General features: G+C 34.6%; 1 protein-coding gene across 1 annotated transcript in view; it reads right to left on the bottom strand.

The window, feature by feature from the left end:
• Positions 1-17,675, bottom strand: part of LOC128995486 (replication factor C subunit 5) — a 78,788-nt gene extending 61,113 nt beyond the window's left edge. Inside the window, exons 1-2 of the mRNA XM_054420535.1 lie at positions 17,381-17,675; positions 3,251-3,315 (exon numbers count right to left, since the gene is read on the bottom strand). Of these exons, the coding sequence (XP_054276510.1) occupies positions 3,251-3,315; positions 17,381-17,415 (100 nt within the window). The 5' untranslated portion in view covers positions 17,416-17,675. The remainder of the gene's footprint in view (positions 1-3,250; positions 3,316-17,380) is intronic.
• Positions 17,676-18,581: the final 906 nt, after the last annotated feature.

Below are 18,581 nucleotides of genomic sequence, written 5' to 3' on the forward strand. Positions count from 1 at the left end.
AGTTGTACGTATCTTAATACCATACTCTTGAATAATTCTCCTAGTTTCCTTTGATAGGAATTCAGACCCGTTACCAAACAACATTTCTTTTATGACCTTTCCACCTTGTTTTGCTCCTGCGAGAAAAATGTGCATACAATCATCTACTTCACTTTTATTCTTTATGAAAAATACTTGGCGATACTTACTGTAGTAGTCTTTAAAAAATACAAAATAGCGGTTACCTCCAAGAGAAGTGACCTCCATAGGTCCGCAGACATCTGTACTGATCAGTTCACCAACCACCTCAGGACAAGTTTGGCGAGAATGAAATGGACCATGATGAGATTTACCAAGAACACATCCATTACACAGACCCATGTCTCCATTCACATTAATTCCATTCATCTTCAAAACTTGTTTAACATGGCGTTGATTCTGATGACCTAGCCGTTCGTGCCATAGCTGTAAAGAATCTTTTTTACATGTAAGTTGTACAGTGGGTTGTACAGGACAAATAGCACGCATGTTAAGATAATATAAATCACCATGCAAACGTCCAGTCAATGTAACAATACCATTGAGGGTAAATTTACATCCAAGATTGTCAGCAGAAAAAACATGGTTCTTCTTCGCTGCCTTGCTGACTGACAACAGATGAGCTCTAGAATTAGGTACATACAAAACATTTTCTACAGTCGTTTGAATTAGCTCCTTAACAACTTTAGTTTCAACAACAATGATCCCAGATCCCTCGGCATAACACTTTTTATCAGAAGCATTATCACTGAAGCCAGACATAAGTTGTGGTTCTGAAAATTGTGAATACTCTGTAAAATAATCTTTACACCACGTTACATGATGAGTAGCACCACAATCCGCAATCCAAACGTCCCGATTTGCAAAAGTTAACTCATTCCCGCTCATAAAACTATGTTTTGCAGACACATCCTTCTTGTTATCAGATGTAGATACAGTAGACTTCTTTTTAAGTGGACAGTCAGGAACCTTTTGCCCTTTTTGTTTACACTTAAAATAAAATATCTTAGTAAACTGCTTTTGATTCTGATTACTCTGCCCTTTTTTTTCTGTTTTAACCCTTGTACCTGTGGGGTTTGAAACAAATAAAGCAGTTTTAAGTATCTCCACGTTATCACGCTGCTCTATAGTGTTAAGCTTTTTCAACTAGTGTTTTAATTGTTCTATAGCTTCCCATACATTTCTGAATTCACAAAAGCTTGGCCCCAAAGTAGATAAAATTCTTGCAATCAAAAATCTATCACTAAGCTTTGATTCCTTTTGTTTCTCAAGTGCATCATTTAATTCGGCAAAATGTTTTTGAAGCTTTGCAACATGGGTAGCTATGTCCTCATTAGGATCCTGATCCCACCTAAAGACCTCTTCTAGCAAACGATCTAGCCTTTGTTCACTAGACTGTTCATACACAGATATTAAACAATCCCAAACTTCTTTAGAAGTCGAGCAAGTCAAAACCATTGTAGATGGTTCATCGCCTAGAGATGACATCAGGTATAACATAGCAGAAGCATCTTTTCTGTCCCAATCTGCAATAGCATTTTGCTCAGATCCAGAAATGTTATTAATAGGTCTTACTTCAGATCCCATTATGAAATTTAACAAGCCTTGTTGTCTTAACAACAACTGGATAAGCATCTTCCATTTAGTTTAATTACTTGCACCCAAAAGTTTCTCTATACAAATCTTTTCATTAGAATTTACCATAATGCCTAACCAATTTTATACTTGCTCCAAGAAAAAAGTCAACAGTTAAAATGACAAATCAATGAAGAAAAATATTATATAGCTTCTTTAAAAGTAATTTTTTAAAAATACCTTGTTTGTAGAATAGCCCATAATAGCCCATAATAGCTCATAACCTATTGATACGTACTTGTCCAAGGCATTCTTTCTCTTGATTACTTATAAGAATAAACTTTTAAATTAATGAGATATAAAATATATTAAAGAAAGGAATTCACACTTTTATTTTGATCACACAAACATCAACATGAACACAGCTAATATAAAAAGTAAAACATATGATATTGAAACAATGTACATTTAAACAGTTCAGAGGCAAATTTGTCAATGTTCCAATAGGAGTCTGCGAGTGAACTAAACACTTGCGAGTTAGTACGTCCACAGCCCTGGCGTCTCTTATAGCAGGGACCAACAAGTGTAGCGTGCCACCATTGTGAACAATCGGAGGGCGGGGAACGTTTTTATTGCGATTTTCTATCAAGAGAGACGTTTCCTAATAGCTGCTGCACTCCATAGGCAAAACTGGGAACTACGAAGACCAGCCAATACACTCTGTATTAAAAGGAGAACACAGTCGTCCATAGCATTTTCAGCAAAGGGAGTTTCGGCAAGTATATTCGTCTACAGCGCAGTGAGGGTTAAAAATAAAGCTTTATTTTCTCCAGTAGATTTTCTTTAACCTTTGTGATATTTTTTGTTTGTTTGGCAATTAGTGGTTATTTATAGGACCTGTGGTCATAATCAGAAAGATTACCTAGTAATTATTACCTTAATCTTTATTTTATCCTTTGGCAAATTAGTCAAACAATTAACCACACATTATAACATCTTTTTAAAATTATTTTTCTTTGTTGAACCTCCTAGCTTGTCAAAATTTATGTTACCTACAGATAAAATATTACTAAACTTAAATATTTTTCATCAAATTAAAAATTAACTATAATACTAAATTTGTCTAAAAAAATATTTACATCAGTTGAGGGCGAGTGATAGATGACTTCTTATGTTTAGTTGGTATTATATAGGAATTTGTAGTTTTGGAATATTTTTAATAATTTTCTGGATATAGCCAAGTGGTTAGAGTACTGGCCTTCAAAAGTCACTGGTTTGATTACAAGCGAGTTGTTACCATACCTATATATGCCTTTTGTTATTGGGCTATCAATAAGTCATGCTAACAAAAGGATGATGTTAGATAGTAACAAGATAAAGGTTTGGACCATCCCCTTACAAAAAAAATAGGTCTACATTAGTTTTATTGTGATGGTTAATTTATGTATTGTCTACTGGACTAATACTACGCCTATTGTTATTAGGGCAAACAAAAAAATATATTTAAATACAAGGTACGGTAGTAAGTATTTTATTACAAAAAAGACAAATAATTAAAATGTTGTGAGAATATAGGATTGATTTTTGGTTTTTCCAAAAATGGGATGATACCAAAGCTATCAGACAACAAAGAAGTTCTTGAAAAGGAAAAACTTACTTGTTCGAATAATATCTTCGTGTGATATCAAGTCATCAAGAGTGTTTGGACGGTATTTCTCCACCCTGGAAACAGTATAAAATTAAGGTATATTTCCTCTTAGCCTCCTGTATATATATATCTTATCTTACTAATATTATAAATGTGAAAGTTTGTGTGTTTGTTTGTTTGTTTGTTTGTTTGTGTGTTTGAAGGTCAATCACGCATAAGCCACTGGGGATGGATTGGGCTGAAATTTGGCATGATGATAGCTCACATTCCCGATTAACATATAGGCATATTCTTACCTCAAAAATGCCTTTGGGCTCCGCCCCAGTGGCTCTGTAGTTCCCCATGTTAACCTTATGAGTATTCATATTTAAAGGGAATTAAAGAATTTATAGTTCGGCCGCTTAGAAAACGACCTGCCAATGCTGGAGGAGCTGGCTTTCTAAGCGGCCGAACTATAGTCAGCTGTTTCAACAAAAAAAGTTGGTTCTTATACAAAAGCATTAAAAAGTTATAAGATTTATTAACGGTGCAGCACTATATTTTTTTTGCATTTATGTAAACAGCGGGCATTATGTGGACGGGCAAATGCAAGGTTAAAAGAGGCCGCCAACCTCTTTAAAAAAAAAAAAAAAAAAAAAACTAATTTGAACTAAGCAGCAACAAACACGGAATGAGAACTGGTAAAGTAGGATGGTTTACAGTTGTGTTTATGTTTTTAATGTCATGAATAATTTGTGACTTTTTAAATTTGTAATACTTTATTTTTCTTTATTGTTTAGGTGAAGAGGTAGAACATTATGGCTATGGTAGATGTGTAATACCATAGTATACCGTCAATTTAAAGAAGCAAATTTTATCAAACTTTGACCTCCACCATTGCAAACGCAAAGCTTGAGTTAACTGCAATAAGCAATTTAAACTTATATGCCAACCCCAAATTTTTGCAAAGCTTAAAAAACAAATCATTTAGTATGTGTACATAGGCCTATATTGAAGCGTTGTTGTATGTCCAACAGTAAAAAACAGAGACAATTAAAAAAAAAGTGTAAATAAAAAACTCCAATTTAATTCTTATGGTGAGTAAATTACCTGTTGTAGTTTGCTTATTTAAAATGGATACATTTTATTGATTGAATTAGGCAAATTTGTTTATTTCATACTAAGCTATAAATGTTTGAAAAAATACCTTCTCTTTACAATCAAACCTAAGTAGCCTACTCATTACAATAATTGATGATATTTACATCTATGATAAATACGCCAAAAATGAAAATTTGTCTGTTGAACTCCTCCCCCATTTCTTAACCGATTTTGGACCATTCAAGTCGCTCATTGGAAATAGAGTGGCGTTTTGCATAAATTTGGAAATTGACCTTACATTTTTTAGGCTCTGTCCCAGTGGCTTTTTAAGTTCCCATGTTATCCTTATCAAAAAAATATTTCTTTACATTATGATCAGCTAGATAATTTAATTGCTGTTAAAATAGCAATTCAAGGAAACAAGTGCTACAAACATTAAATTTTACTGAGTTGGTTTAAATTAATGGAAAAAATTTAGATACCCCCGCCGCAGCAAACCTGCAGACTAAGCGAATTTCTATTTGCCTGATTGGATTTGAACTCAAATGTCTCCTTAAAAATATCACATTTATTCCCTATTTAAATACATTAGTTTCAAGAGTAGGCCTACTTAGGTTTGCTGCAACAGGGAGGGTACAAAGGTGTTTTTTTGTAAAATGTAATAGTTTAGTATGAAATGAATGCATTTTCTAAATTTAATCAAAATCTATATAAATAAAATTAGAGTTTTGTCTGTACATTGCTCAGAATTATATATTTTTAGGTTATTTTTACGTTTTATACATTAAAGAAGCAGAAACAAGTCTTATCTCTATTTCTGTCTGTCTGTCTGTCTTTCTGTCTTTCTGTAACACTCAAGATGGCATTTTACGCAATCTTCTCCATGAAAACGAGAGTACCTATCATGATCCAAGTCATTTTAATGTATTCACTGGATTGGCGAGAGTGTCTTTAGCCATTAAAACATGGCCTCACTACTTTGTAAATAAAATTACGGACGTTCAAAAATGCAGTTTTGTGAGATTTTTGCCAAGTTTTCGGTCAATTTTTATCACATAATCATTTATGAAATAACGAACAACTGTTCGGATCAAGATTATTTTTTCTAGCTGTCACTGATATGTTTACAAATGTTGTTTACAAATACCGCAATCATTTCCGATCACGTTTTGAAAGCAAATCCCAAACAAAGTGAGATTAAAAACGTTTTTCTTACATAACGGATTTAATTAATCGCAAGTGCAATATTATAGTGTAACCGTAAATGAAATTAAATAACTAGGCATCATCCAGGTCAGGAACCAGAGATTATTTGTGTATGAAATTGTTCTTGAGTTTTGATAACCAGAAAGAAGACCTTGAATCAGTGTTGTATAGGACTGGGACACTTATAACGATCTTCGCCAATAGCTTACAAACAAGGTTTCCACTCACTGACGGCTCTTCAATGGCGATTGTGTAAAGTGTAAAGTAAAAAAATCACAACTTCAGTGGGTGATTGTAAGTAATAGAGTTATACGGATGATGCTAAACTCGCTTTTCCAATGTGTCACTTTCTGTTTCTACTCACCGTGTGATGCAATCGCTGGACCATACAGCCAGCCAATAGGCCCATAGCCCATCTCTTTGGGTACTTACGCCTACCTATTTATTCATAACAACCTTTTCGATGACGATCCTTGATACCGGCACTTTTCCATGGAATACATGGTCTACCTACTTAAGAAATAAAGTTACAAATGTCCAAAAACCCAACACATTTTGTGATTTTTGTCACATTCAACTGACTACTATAAGATCCCCGTGCGTAGAACGGGCACACAGCTAGTATGTTCATAAACAAGCAAACTACAACAGTTTACTTATTCTCCATAAGAATAACATGGAAATTTTAATTTACAAATTTTTTGAATTTTCTCCATAACCATTAGGCGCATAATAACGCTTCAATATACTAAATTATTTGTTTTTTTAAGCTCTACAAAATGGTTTAGAAAGAAATTGCTAAATTTTAAGTTTTTTGGGTCAAAAATGGGAAAAACCAATTTTTACCCCATAAAACCCCCCATAAACCCCTGTTCCCATAGTCCGATCGTGCTGGTTTGCAAACTCGTTCGAATAAACATAGGTTTACACGTTTGTACCAAATTTCATCAAAATCGGATGATTTTTGCTCGAGTTATCGCGCTAACGGACACATATATAAATATATATATATATATATATATGAATTTGAACGGATGGTGTTTTTGGTCTCTAGGGACCTCAAAACGAAAAAGTAAATTTGTCCCGGGTCCAGGTCTTACCATGAGTACTACGGTAATAGCTTATTCCCTATATGAGAAATTCGCTAATTCCCTACATGGGAAATTCGCTAAAAGCCTGGACAGTTGACAAAGTACTGTATTTCTTGAGCAATCCTTGAAAGAACTGATTTGCAAACTATAGAAACATAGAAAAGTCATGGAAAGCCACCAAGTAGAAGAAATAGAGATGGTGTTTTTTTAGGAATTGTTATCCTTATTAGCCTATATAATAAAGAACACACAAGATGAAGGAAGATTCCTACAAACAATGAACAAGGATGTTAGTCCAATTGCTACAATTTTTTGTAGGAAACATGTACTTATGTTTGTGATAGGCCTAATTGTAGAAGAAACCCCTTTAATGCTGGATAAAACTGGTACCTACGTCACGTCAAGGACATTTAATCCATGTTTCCATAAAAGTCAAGTGTTTTTAAGAAGAATATGACTACATGCATGAAACATTTACTAAAACTTTTACTGAAGGATTCAATTATTATTCACAGTAAAGGGAAATAAAAAACCACCTGAACAACATCAGGCCTTTAAACTGTGCCTTTTTTCAGGTAAATATAATTTACGTTATTACAGCAACTAACCAAAAGAATGACAATTGAAGCAATTTTTTTTTATTGTGACCGGTCAGCAGGAAGACATTAATGTCTTAAGTAATGTGAACAAATTCTATCGCTATTTGTAAAAAAATACTGAAATTTGTAAACTTACTGGGGACAATGGTGGTACCGGTACTATGCTACACTATCAATAACGAAGATAAATGTGGACAACCTTATGCGGCTATGGGTAAGTCCTCAGGAAACATTTAAAAAGTATAAAACACTAAAAAGAAGGATCACCTTTTTAAATTGATTAAATATTTACAAGAAAATTTGATTATATCAAAGTTTTAGGCTATGTACGTTGAGAGTATTTCCATTAGTTACATGGTAATCTTTGAGTTGAATCTTTTAAACTCATCTGAAATTAAGAAAGTTAACTTATTCGTTTTGAAACAACTTCTGTAATGTAATAATTTGTAATTGCTCAAATTCGAGCAACCTGTAGGCTACACTAGTAGGAAATAAAATGTGACAATTTTAAGAGGATACTTCAAGTGTAAATCCAGCCAAGAAGGCCTACATGGAAATTCGCTTAGTATGCAGGTTTGCTGCAGCGGGTGTATTTTATTATTGATATAGTTTACGTGACATAAGCAATAACTCACAATAAAGCCGTCCTGTCCTTTAAGCATGGTTAAAAAGGCTGCATATTTGACAGAAGTCTGTAATTTACATCAGCGCGATCTAAGGATGGTTCACTTCAACCACAGCCACCTCTAATACAAGGCCGCGGCGAGCGAAAAGTGGTAACGTTGCATCCATGTCTTGGTGCGCGGTCGTCTTACCATTACACAGTGAATGGAGGAGTCGCGTACTCTACGTGCATAATCGCGTTTCTACTACCCTTAATCATTAGTAATGGTATTGAACTTGTTACTACAGCATGTCAGACAGATGTGATGTGCCTGGATGCAAGAATAATTACGAAAGCTCAATTAAAAATGAATAATACATACAGTGTTCTAAGATTCTAAGTGATCCACCGCGTAATCTATCTATCTATCTATACTATTATAAAGAAGAGGTGGTGTCTGTGTGTGTGTTTGTATGAGCTAATCTCAAAAACTACTGAACCTACTGGGCTCAAACTGCACACACATGAAGCTACAGTTCCGAGGATACATATAGAACTATTCCCGCTTCGTTATTGTCCTAGGGCTCTGCCCCGTGGGCATACAAAAATTTGAGGTGAGAGATTTAAAAGTAAATATTGATTGATGGTATCCATGGTAACAAAGAACAAACCTACAAAGTTTAAAAATGTAAACAAGCAGAACTAACAACTGTCAAATGAATTTTGATTTCTCAATTCCACACAGCTGGTTCAAACATATTAAATACTGCACGAATATTAGAACAGAGAGGGTAAGGATTATAAATTTAAAATAATGATGTCACTAGCCCGAATGTAAACATTATTTAACATCACCTAAATGGAGCTGTCAAACCATATGTTAATGTAATTTCATTAGTGTATGATTCTTTCAGTTACTTCATTTGTTTATGTTTATGATCTATTATACTGAGTTTGTACTAATATTTGTGAAATGCTGTAATAATATTTTACAGGGAATAATTCGTTGTAAAATAAATCATTAAAGAAATAATTAAGATTCTATAATCATTGCCAGGCCATTATCCTGAGTTTTATGAGGTTTATTTTTTTGATTTATTTCTGTGTAAACAGCAATATAATCCCCCTGCTGCAGCAAGTCTATAGACTGAGTGTTATGTTAGCCTTATGAGTATTCATATTAAGGGAATAAAAGAATTTTGTCAGCCGTTTCAACTGTACAAGTTGGTTCTATGATATTAAATAGCATTAAAAGTAAGGCTTACCAACAGGGTGCAGCAATATTATGTTTTTTGCATTTATTACAACAGGCTAATTTGAACCAACTAGCAACAAAAGGTTGTGGTACACAATGAGAACTTTACTTTTTTATGGTTTAGGTGCAGTTGTGTGCTACACTATAGGATACCGTATAAATTTAAGACCAAATTTCCTTAAACCGTGTCCTCTCCCGTAACTGCAATAAGCGTTTTATACTTCTATGCCAACCCCGTACGAAGGACGGGTACTCTGCTAGTCAACAATAAATTCTTGCTATTCATCGGTCAAATTAGACATCTTAAAACAATTCTCGTTTTTGTGTGAAACATTTTCACGAATATGAACTTAGATTTGTAAAAAAAATGTAAGAATAAGACAATGATTCGTGTAAATATAGACGCGAGAAGCGAGTTTTAGGTATGAGAATGCCGTACTATTTCCTTATTTATTTGCCTATCTTATTGATAAAAGCTGTTGTTAAGTGATTAAAATAACTTAAATAACTAGCACTTCGAAGAAATAAACTGGTGTTTCTGTTAAGTAGGCCTACTAGTAAAAAATATGTACTACACCATCTAACAATAAAAGCATCATAGTCTACGACTCCAGTCTGAATGTTGATGTGATAAAACAATTCTATTATTATTGTGGAAAACCATATTATGGAGGCCTAGTTTCTGAAATTGTTTACAAAACGAAAAACGTTTTGCTTAGTAATTATTCAAAGAAAATAAATTATTTAGTCAGTATGCCTTCAAAATGAAAACTTTAAATTTTGTTGTCGCTAAATAATGGTTTCCTCGGGTAGACTAAAACATAATATTCCTTTTGAAAATTGAAAATTAATTTTATAAGAACAAATTGTTAGATGTTAGTCTCTACAAATCCCAAAGTCTCTACAAATATTGAAATGGCAATAAGTTAGTTTTACTGTATTAGCCTACCATTCTTTAGTAGCTATATTTTGTAAACTTTAAGCCCAGTCTGTCTAGTAGTTTTTACTATGTTAAATAACACACATATATATACATTATACAGCCACCATGAGATTGTTATATAATAGTATAGATTATCAAATTAACAAAAGAAATATGTAAAATCCATCTATTTCTACATTTATCGTACTTACAATACGATAAATGCAACCAAAAACATTATGTTTGTATTTTTAGTTTTAGACATATTGTGGTATGTTGCAATTTTTCACAAAATAAAAAAAACATAGATTCTAATTAGTCTATTTTACCATACCCTAAAATCCACTAAAATATGTAATTTAAATACTTTCATCCATTGACACAGAGCAGCAATACTCTCTTATAGGCCTATAGGCTTACCTCCGTCAGTAGTCCAAAATTGTGTCTTTTTCAACTAATGTTGTTCAAAGCTTACATGTTTCGTTGCACTGCAACATCGTCGGAGCTTTTTGTCAAAAACATCAAATAATTACACATAGAACAAAACACGGAACACGAAACATTTAAACACGGAATAACACGATAGCGCTATCATGACACGGCACGGCAGCGGTTGTAGGTAGACTGGACACGGGTTAAGTCAATTGTACTTAATGAATTGTATGCCGTGACATGATAGCGCTATCGTGTTATTACGTGTTTAAATGTTTCGTGTTCCGTGTTTTGTTCTATGTGTAATTATTTGATGTTTTTGACAAAAAGCTCCGACGATGTTGCAGTGCAACGAAACATGTAAGCTTTGAACAACATTAGTTGAAAAAGACAAAATTTTGGACTACTGACGGAGGTAAGCCTATAGGCCTATAAGTCATTATTCGTAGTCCAGGGGCTATCAGAATGAATAATAGCAATACTCTCATTGATGTTTATAGCCTAGCATGAGTGCCGGACCCAGGCGGCGGGTGAGTGCGGCGTTGCCAGTTCGAACGTCGCGGCCTGTGCTTCAACTCATCCATTTGGCACATGGGGATGGGATGATAGTTTCAACCATAGACGAAAGATCAAGGTCTAAGTTTGATCATGTATTTTTAATGGGCTTTAGGTTTTCCGTAAAAAGCTTAAAAAAAATCTCATTGGTGTAAATACTAACAAAATATAGGTATAAGTACCGGTATTGATATATATATTGAAACTAAGCATATGGTAATTTATATTATCACCAGAAACCATATTTTTAGTCTAAATTAAAACAATGGTACAAACATTTTTCTGCGGAGACAAAAACTAGGCTAAATAAACTACAATTTATTGTATTTTATATTGAAATAATTTTTTATTTAGTCTGCAAATGAACAAAAGGTTTTTAAGTAAATTATAACATATGGTTTATTGTTTTTACAATGTTTGTTTACTTGTTGTAATGTATTCAGTTTGTGATTTTGTCAGTTAAAATACAAGGAATTATTATTTTTTTTAAACAGAGTTTTATTTAAAGAGAAGTAGTTTATAAAGACAATGGTTATGGGCCCAGACACACTTTATCTTATGATGTATTAAATTTGTTTGTAAAGAAAATGGATATTACTAAGATAAATATTTCACCTTTGGAAAGCAAGAAGAATTGGACTGCATGGAAGTACTAAATAAAGGCATTGTTAAGAACTGTACCTAATGCATTGGAAGTTGAACACTTGTAAATTGTGATGTTGTGTGTACCTACCAAGAAGACTGCATGGACTTTCTAAAATGGACTTAAAGATTAATGCTGCATTGTAATTGGGCTCTATGCCTGTAATGTAGTATTGTTATCTAAATAAATAAATAAATAAATAAGAGGATACCAAAGAAAAGCCGATGGCAGCAGGAAATTGATCTGTTATAACTGCAATGAAATTGGACACATAGCAAGACATTGTAGAAAACAAGAAAAGAGGGTGTATAGTAAGTCAACAGAAATTTCAAACTTTGATACAGTCGAAGATGATCAATGTCTTTTGCTCTCAGAAAAATCTTTGAATCATTCGAAAAACTGTGAAGATTGGTTTGTTGACAATGGAGCAACTAATCATGTTACGAATATGGGGCACAGTTTCCTAAGGTTTGAAAAGTTTACAGAGCCTCATGGTATTCTTGGTGCTGGAGGACAAGTATTAGAGGCAATTGGTAAGGGTGACATAGCTTGTGAGTCAACCATCATGGGAGTTACAAGAAATTTTACACTGACGAATGTTTGGTACGTACCAAATGTTAGGAAAAACCTTTTTTCAGTGTTGTCTGCTCAATATAAGAACTCTAATAGCTTTTTTGAGTCCAACAAAAATCAATGTAAATTCCATGTAAATGGACAAGAGATTGTGAGAGGTTACCGGGAGATGCATGGTGGCCTATTTAAATTGAACTTAAAATTGAAACGTGTTTGTAATGAGGTATATACTGTAGGCACGAATAAATCCAACTTGCTTCAGTTGTATCATGAAAGATTTGGGCATCAGAACAAGAAACATGTTAGTGAAGTAATTCAGCAAAATTTAGGTGTCTCGGTTAGATTGGACGAAGATCAAGTTCAAGATCAAAACCATGAATGCTTCACACTTCTTGGGACTTGAAATTTTGAAGGAACAAGATGGTTCAATTACTCTTAGTCAAGCAGGCTACACAAAGAGACTGTTAGATAAGTTCAACATGTACTATTGTAACCCTGGAAGAACTCCAACTGGTTTGGAAAACTTACAGATAGGAAAAGAAGTTGAACTAAAGGCAGAGGCAACAAAGGCTCCTTATAGGCAAGCTGTTGGAGCATTAATGTATTTATGTTGTGGAACTAGACCTGATATAGGAACGCATTTGCTATTTCATATGTTTCAAGATTCTTGGACTGTCATACTTCTGAACACTGGGATATGGTGAAACAAATTATGCACTATTTAAAAGGTACAATGGACTATAGAATAAAATATGACAAGCAGCCTGAGAATAAAAAAGTTAACCATATATAGTGATGCTGATTTTGCAGGTGATATGGCAACTAGAAGGTCAACTACAGGAGTAATCAGCTTCTATGCGGGAGGACCAGTCACTTGGCTGAGTCAAAAACAATCATCCATTGCCATATCAACAACAGAAGCAGAGATGGTTGCAGCTAGTGAAGCAACTAGGGAAGCAGTATGGCTTTATAGAATATTCAAAAGTTTGACAACCATGAATGAGAAGCCCATTATTTATGTTGATAATGAGGCAGCTGTTCGTTTATCGAAAAATCCTGAGTTTCATAAAAGAACAAAGCACATTGAGCGGCATTTTTTTGTTCGTGAGAAAGTACTTGATGGAACTATAAAAGTTACAAGAGTAACCTCTGAAACCTGGACGTTTTAAAATAGGTACTGTGTAGTAAGATTGGTGTTTGTTTGTGATTTTCAGCCTAAACAAAAAGGGGGGATATTGAAATAATTTTTTATTTAGTCTGCAAATGAACAAAAGGTTTTTAAGTAAATTAGGCCTATAACATATGGTTTAGGCCGGCCACACACAGAACCGGGCGGGGCGGGGCGCGACAGGGCATTTTGCCCCGGGGCGTCTTGTACGACGGGAATTGCACGGGCGCTTATGGAGCGCCACACACAGGACCGAGCAAGGCAGGGCACGTCAAAAAGATGCCCCTGGGCGCCCACAGGGCAAAATGTGAAGCTCTCCAAAATTATGCCCTGAGGCAAGTCGCTGCCGGGCAGAACTTTCTGCGCATGCGCGGTCATGTGATTTATTCCCTTAAGGGCTAATTTTGATAAGGTTTATTTTACAACTGATACAATTTACATACTAGACTGTAACAATTTATATGACCATGGATTACACCCTTTGATAAGACTATGCAGTGATGATATTACTACAGTGGTTGAATAACTAATAATTTATCTTGGTATTGATGACTGAGGAAAGAGAGGGCCAACGTTCATATCTTAAGGGTTTCAAAAACCACTCCTCTGGAGGTATGACTGTTTTAATTTTGTTTTCTATTCTTCTCCCCCAAGTATAAAGTCAAATTTAAAAGTTGGCTAAATCGGCTTAAGGCTCAGAAATAAAAAATCCTATATTAATTTTCAGGTTTATGGGGGCTAAACTTTTTACTTGACGTGCCCTGCCTCATTCTGTGTGTGACAACAACAAGACAGGGCTTAAGTCAGGCGTCTCGTCGTGCCCTGTCGCGCCCCGACCCGCCTGGTTCTGTGTGTGGCCGGCCTTATTGTTTTTACAATGTTTGTTTACTTGTTGTAATGTATTCAGTTTGTGATTTTGTCAGTTAAAATACAAGGAATTATTTTTGTTAAAAGCAGAGTTTTATTTAAAGAGAAGTAGTTTACAAAGACAGATGTTTTATTATTTTGTTGGGATTTTTGCCTGCTTGTCTCTATTGCCTTTTACTATAATTTGTAAACAAATTACAAACTAAGGATTGATGGAGGAAGATAAGAAGAAACTTAGAACAATAAGAAAAAGCAGTACCGGTAGGCCTAAAGGCATTTGTGCCACTGAGTATTGGTTATTAAACTAATCAGTCTTATTTAGGCATGTGAGGATGGTAGGTCATGCTTTATACAGATCCATGACTGTATTAAGTGTTTTGAAGTAAGATTAGATTAGGAAGGTAAAGTTAAAGTTATAATGAACATTGTTGTTGATTTATATGTTACCTCCAGACTGTTTTTGCACTATTGAAATAGTGGGTTAATCATAATAAATAAACTTAATAATTTCAAAAATGCTTGCATCATTATTTCTGTCTGTCTCGTAATCAAGTCCAGATGAAATATGTCCGACCTAAAGATGTTTAAAAATTAATCTAAATTTTGATCAAAAACAGCCTATTTCACGCCTATAGGTACTTAAATTAACGTAGGTTCTATCATAATATACGGAGGCCACCCTTATACAGCGTGCTGCGGCGGTTATGTTAGGTAGGGTTATCTTAAATATGTTTGTAGGGATTTCCTCGTTTCATTATGAATCGAACGATACCAGATGAGTCATACTTTCGCCTGCCAAATCCCCTCCAAGTAGGCCTAGGTTAAAAGCAGGTCGTTGACCAGAGCCTGCGCATCACCTGTATCTGAGTCAGTATCCTGACCTGAGTGATGACTCATCTAGTATCATTCGATTCATAACAAAACGAGTAAGTTAAAGTCCTACAAACATATTTTTTATGATAACCCAGCTTGGCGGAGTAAATGTAGCAGCGACCTATTCAACTCTATCCTCGCCGACATCGCAGCCTTCTGGGAGGCAGAACTCAAAGGTCGCTTATAAATCATGTCAAATTTGGACAGTACCCTAAGTCAATTAGAGTGTAGGGTACGTTTTTTCCAGTTATTTTTGGTCTCCAGTAAAAAAATGCCTTTAAAATAAGTGGCCTCCGTATAATATGAAAGTACCTAACGTATTTACCTTTTCAAGAGTTGGTTGTGAGTGTAATTTTTCTTTAAAATTAAATACACATGTACAATCAATCAATAAATGTGAATTAGGCTATTAACTAAGATTTTAGTGTGTACCTAAATATTGAAGTACAGATCAATGTTCCTAAACACAACTTTAAAAATTTAAATGATTGAGGTTTAATTAATTTTTGTCTCCCCAGAAAAATGATTATCAATTTGTCCTGGCAGGACATGCTCCCACTTTGTTTCATCCTTAGGCGTTACCAATGGTGTCTAGGTAGTCTACAAGTTAACATATACAATTGAAAATATAGGATTCTTGAAAAAAAAATAGAGTGGGGATGCCGTTCCCGTGTCTGCCACACAACACCACTGAGCGTAAAGATACATTATGGTAAGTGGTATGTTTACAAATGGGTAGACAACTGGTGACAAAATAGACGTGGCAATCTGTTCCTTATAACTTAGACCGAGCTGAATTTACACAAAGCCAGTTGGTGGGCAGGTAAGCCTAGCTTAATTTTACCCCATTACCTCCACCTCCCTAGGCCTACTGGTCTCGTGTAAATGCAGTTTTAGGACATAGGCCTTGATAATTGTTAGACAGGCCTAATGATAACTAGTCTCTTTTCAGTAAGAAAATATTGAATTAATTTAATTAAATTATCCTTATGGGTTACAGATCTAAGAATAATCACAATTAATGTGATAATATCACATGCAAGTTAATGAAGGCTGGATAATCAATTTTACTAAAAATATGCCTAAAGAAATACGCTAACCTGTTAGTGTGCTCAGTTTTGTTATTAAGCCGGGTTTAGGAGCCTACACTATGTAGCAAAACCTGCTTTATAACTTTTGCTATACAGTAGGCTAAGTTATAAGTTATAACTTTTGCTTACATTGCTATATAAAAAAGTTACAGAAAATTTGTGTGATTCTGGTGCTTGTGCTATATGTTATATGTAGCACAAACTCATTCGCATTCCGTATCGAAATGTCGTGACGAAGAGACATTGCTCGTGGCAGCTATCACAGTGATCTTAGGAAGTCAGAGGCGGAAGCGAAGGTTTTATCAAGTTTTACGATTGACCGCTTCTTGCTTCAAGAAATAAGTACAGTGTAGCTGATATATTATGGGACCTTAATGATGACGATCACGCTGGCGATCCATAATTAAAACTCGAAATAATGCGATGATAGCTTCAAAAACGTTTTACGTATGACCAAAACGCCAGTTGTCCACGGAACAGTTCAATTAGGTTCATAATTGCATCTCGATCCTACGCACTGTCACTTTCCAGTCTTTCCATTTAAACAAAAATTGCTGAGCAAAAACGTCCGCAGGAGGCTACAACCACAGACAATATAATACTTTTCCATTGTCTGTGCTACAACTGTGCACTGATGACACTAAATAATTCTTAGGCCTATAGCAGATGCTAGACAAAAAATATTTGTATAACATTGCTACATATAGCCTAGCCTAGCAATGTTAGATGTAGCACGTATTTCTTTTGATCTTACCGACTCCCGATGGATAGCACAATTTTTGCTAGGCCTGTATTACAGGATCTGCTGTAGGCATCTGTATTAGGCAGGATCTGCTACATATAACTTAGCAGTGTTATATAACATTTTTTTAAAGTTACTTTTTCTACTTCTGGCAAATGTTATATAGCCTAACATTGGGCTGCACTTTACTTTAGGTCCTACACTCATTCGAATGAAAATATCGATCGATATATCGTTTGGTTAGTTAGGTAAGGTTAAACTAACCAAACAATATATCGAATAATCGATATTTTCATTTAAATGAGTGTAGGACCTAAAGTAAAGTGCAGCCCAATGGGGTATACCTTATAGCAGGTTTTGCTACATAACTTAGTGTAAACCCGGCTTTAGGCATACCTATATTTAATTGACAACTTTATAAAAACAGGATGTACGTACCAAGGTAGATTTAGTTTATGTTCCTTCTTGGACATAGCCTATCTTGAGATAAAAACTGAGTAGGCCTAAAAAACTTGAGATAAAATAAATAAAAGTAAAAGTAGGAGAAGCAAAGAAATGTCAGACGAGTCTTTGTTTTAAATGTCTTGTCTTTGGACTTATTTAATTAATTATTACTTACTCGTAGTCCTAAAAAATCCTAAACATAACCCTCTAGAGGCTCTGCTACTAAATTAATAAATTCTAAAATAAAATGAAAATCTGTTTCTGTTATGTTATGTTATGTTACTACTGTTGTTGTAAATTGTTGTAGCGGGAAAATTGTGAGCAAGACGCTGGAGTAATAAAATAGGAGAGTGCTGAGAATTTCTAGTGGTGATGTAAAGCATAGATTATTTTATGTCCCACTTTCCACGGCCACCTTTAACTCCAGGCCGCGGCCTTCGAACTGGCAACGTCGCAAGTGGTGTTGTAACAGCTGTTTTTTTTTGAAGCAGCTAATGGTATTTGGTATTTGTGTACTTACGATTGGTTACTGGACTATGACAATATTGACTCCGCTTAAAAATGTACAGATATAGATTTTAATTCATATTGTTTCGGTTTTCAATTCTGTTTGTTTTATTTTCAATATTTTAATAAATTTATGTTCATAAATTTAAATTTAAATCAATAAAGTGCGAATTAATGAGCTGATGTCACCTGTCTGCCATGTTATCTTATGGGACGTGTGTCACTGAACAACACCACTTGTGACGTTGCCAATTCTACCAGGCCGAGGCCTGTAGTTTAAAGGCAGCCGTGCACTTTCACAGACTCATTTGTAAATTAAAAAATTTAACATTGGCCTTATGGTTTGCTAAGGAACTACTAATTTGTATACCATCATGTAGTCCCATTGACTTAGTACCTAGTTCGTACATTTTGCACCATTGCACCTCCAAATACACAATTTTTACACATAACCAAGGCATGTAAATTGTACTGTAGAGGTCAATGTCCCTTTAGCCCGCCCATTTCGTTACGTGTAATTATAAGCTATGCTACTATATAGTACTTATTTCGTACTATTTTGTACCTCAATTTAAAAATGTGTACTTAAAAGATAACCAAGTTAAAAGGCGCGTAGATTGTAGAGGTCTTTAATAATTTTCATTGAAATTGCCAATGACCCCTCAGCCCGCAGTCACGTCTCAACCTG

The sequence above is a fragment of the Macrosteles quadrilineatus genome, unplaced genomic scaffold (assembly GCF_028750875.1).
Source record: "Macrosteles quadrilineatus isolate MER2022 unplaced genomic scaffold, UCM_ALF_1.0 Scaffold_1__1_contigs__length_201487025, whole genome shotgun sequence".
NCBI classification, from domain to species: Eukaryota; Metazoa; Arthropoda; class Insecta; order Hemiptera; family Cicadellidae; genus Macrosteles; species Macrosteles quadrilineatus.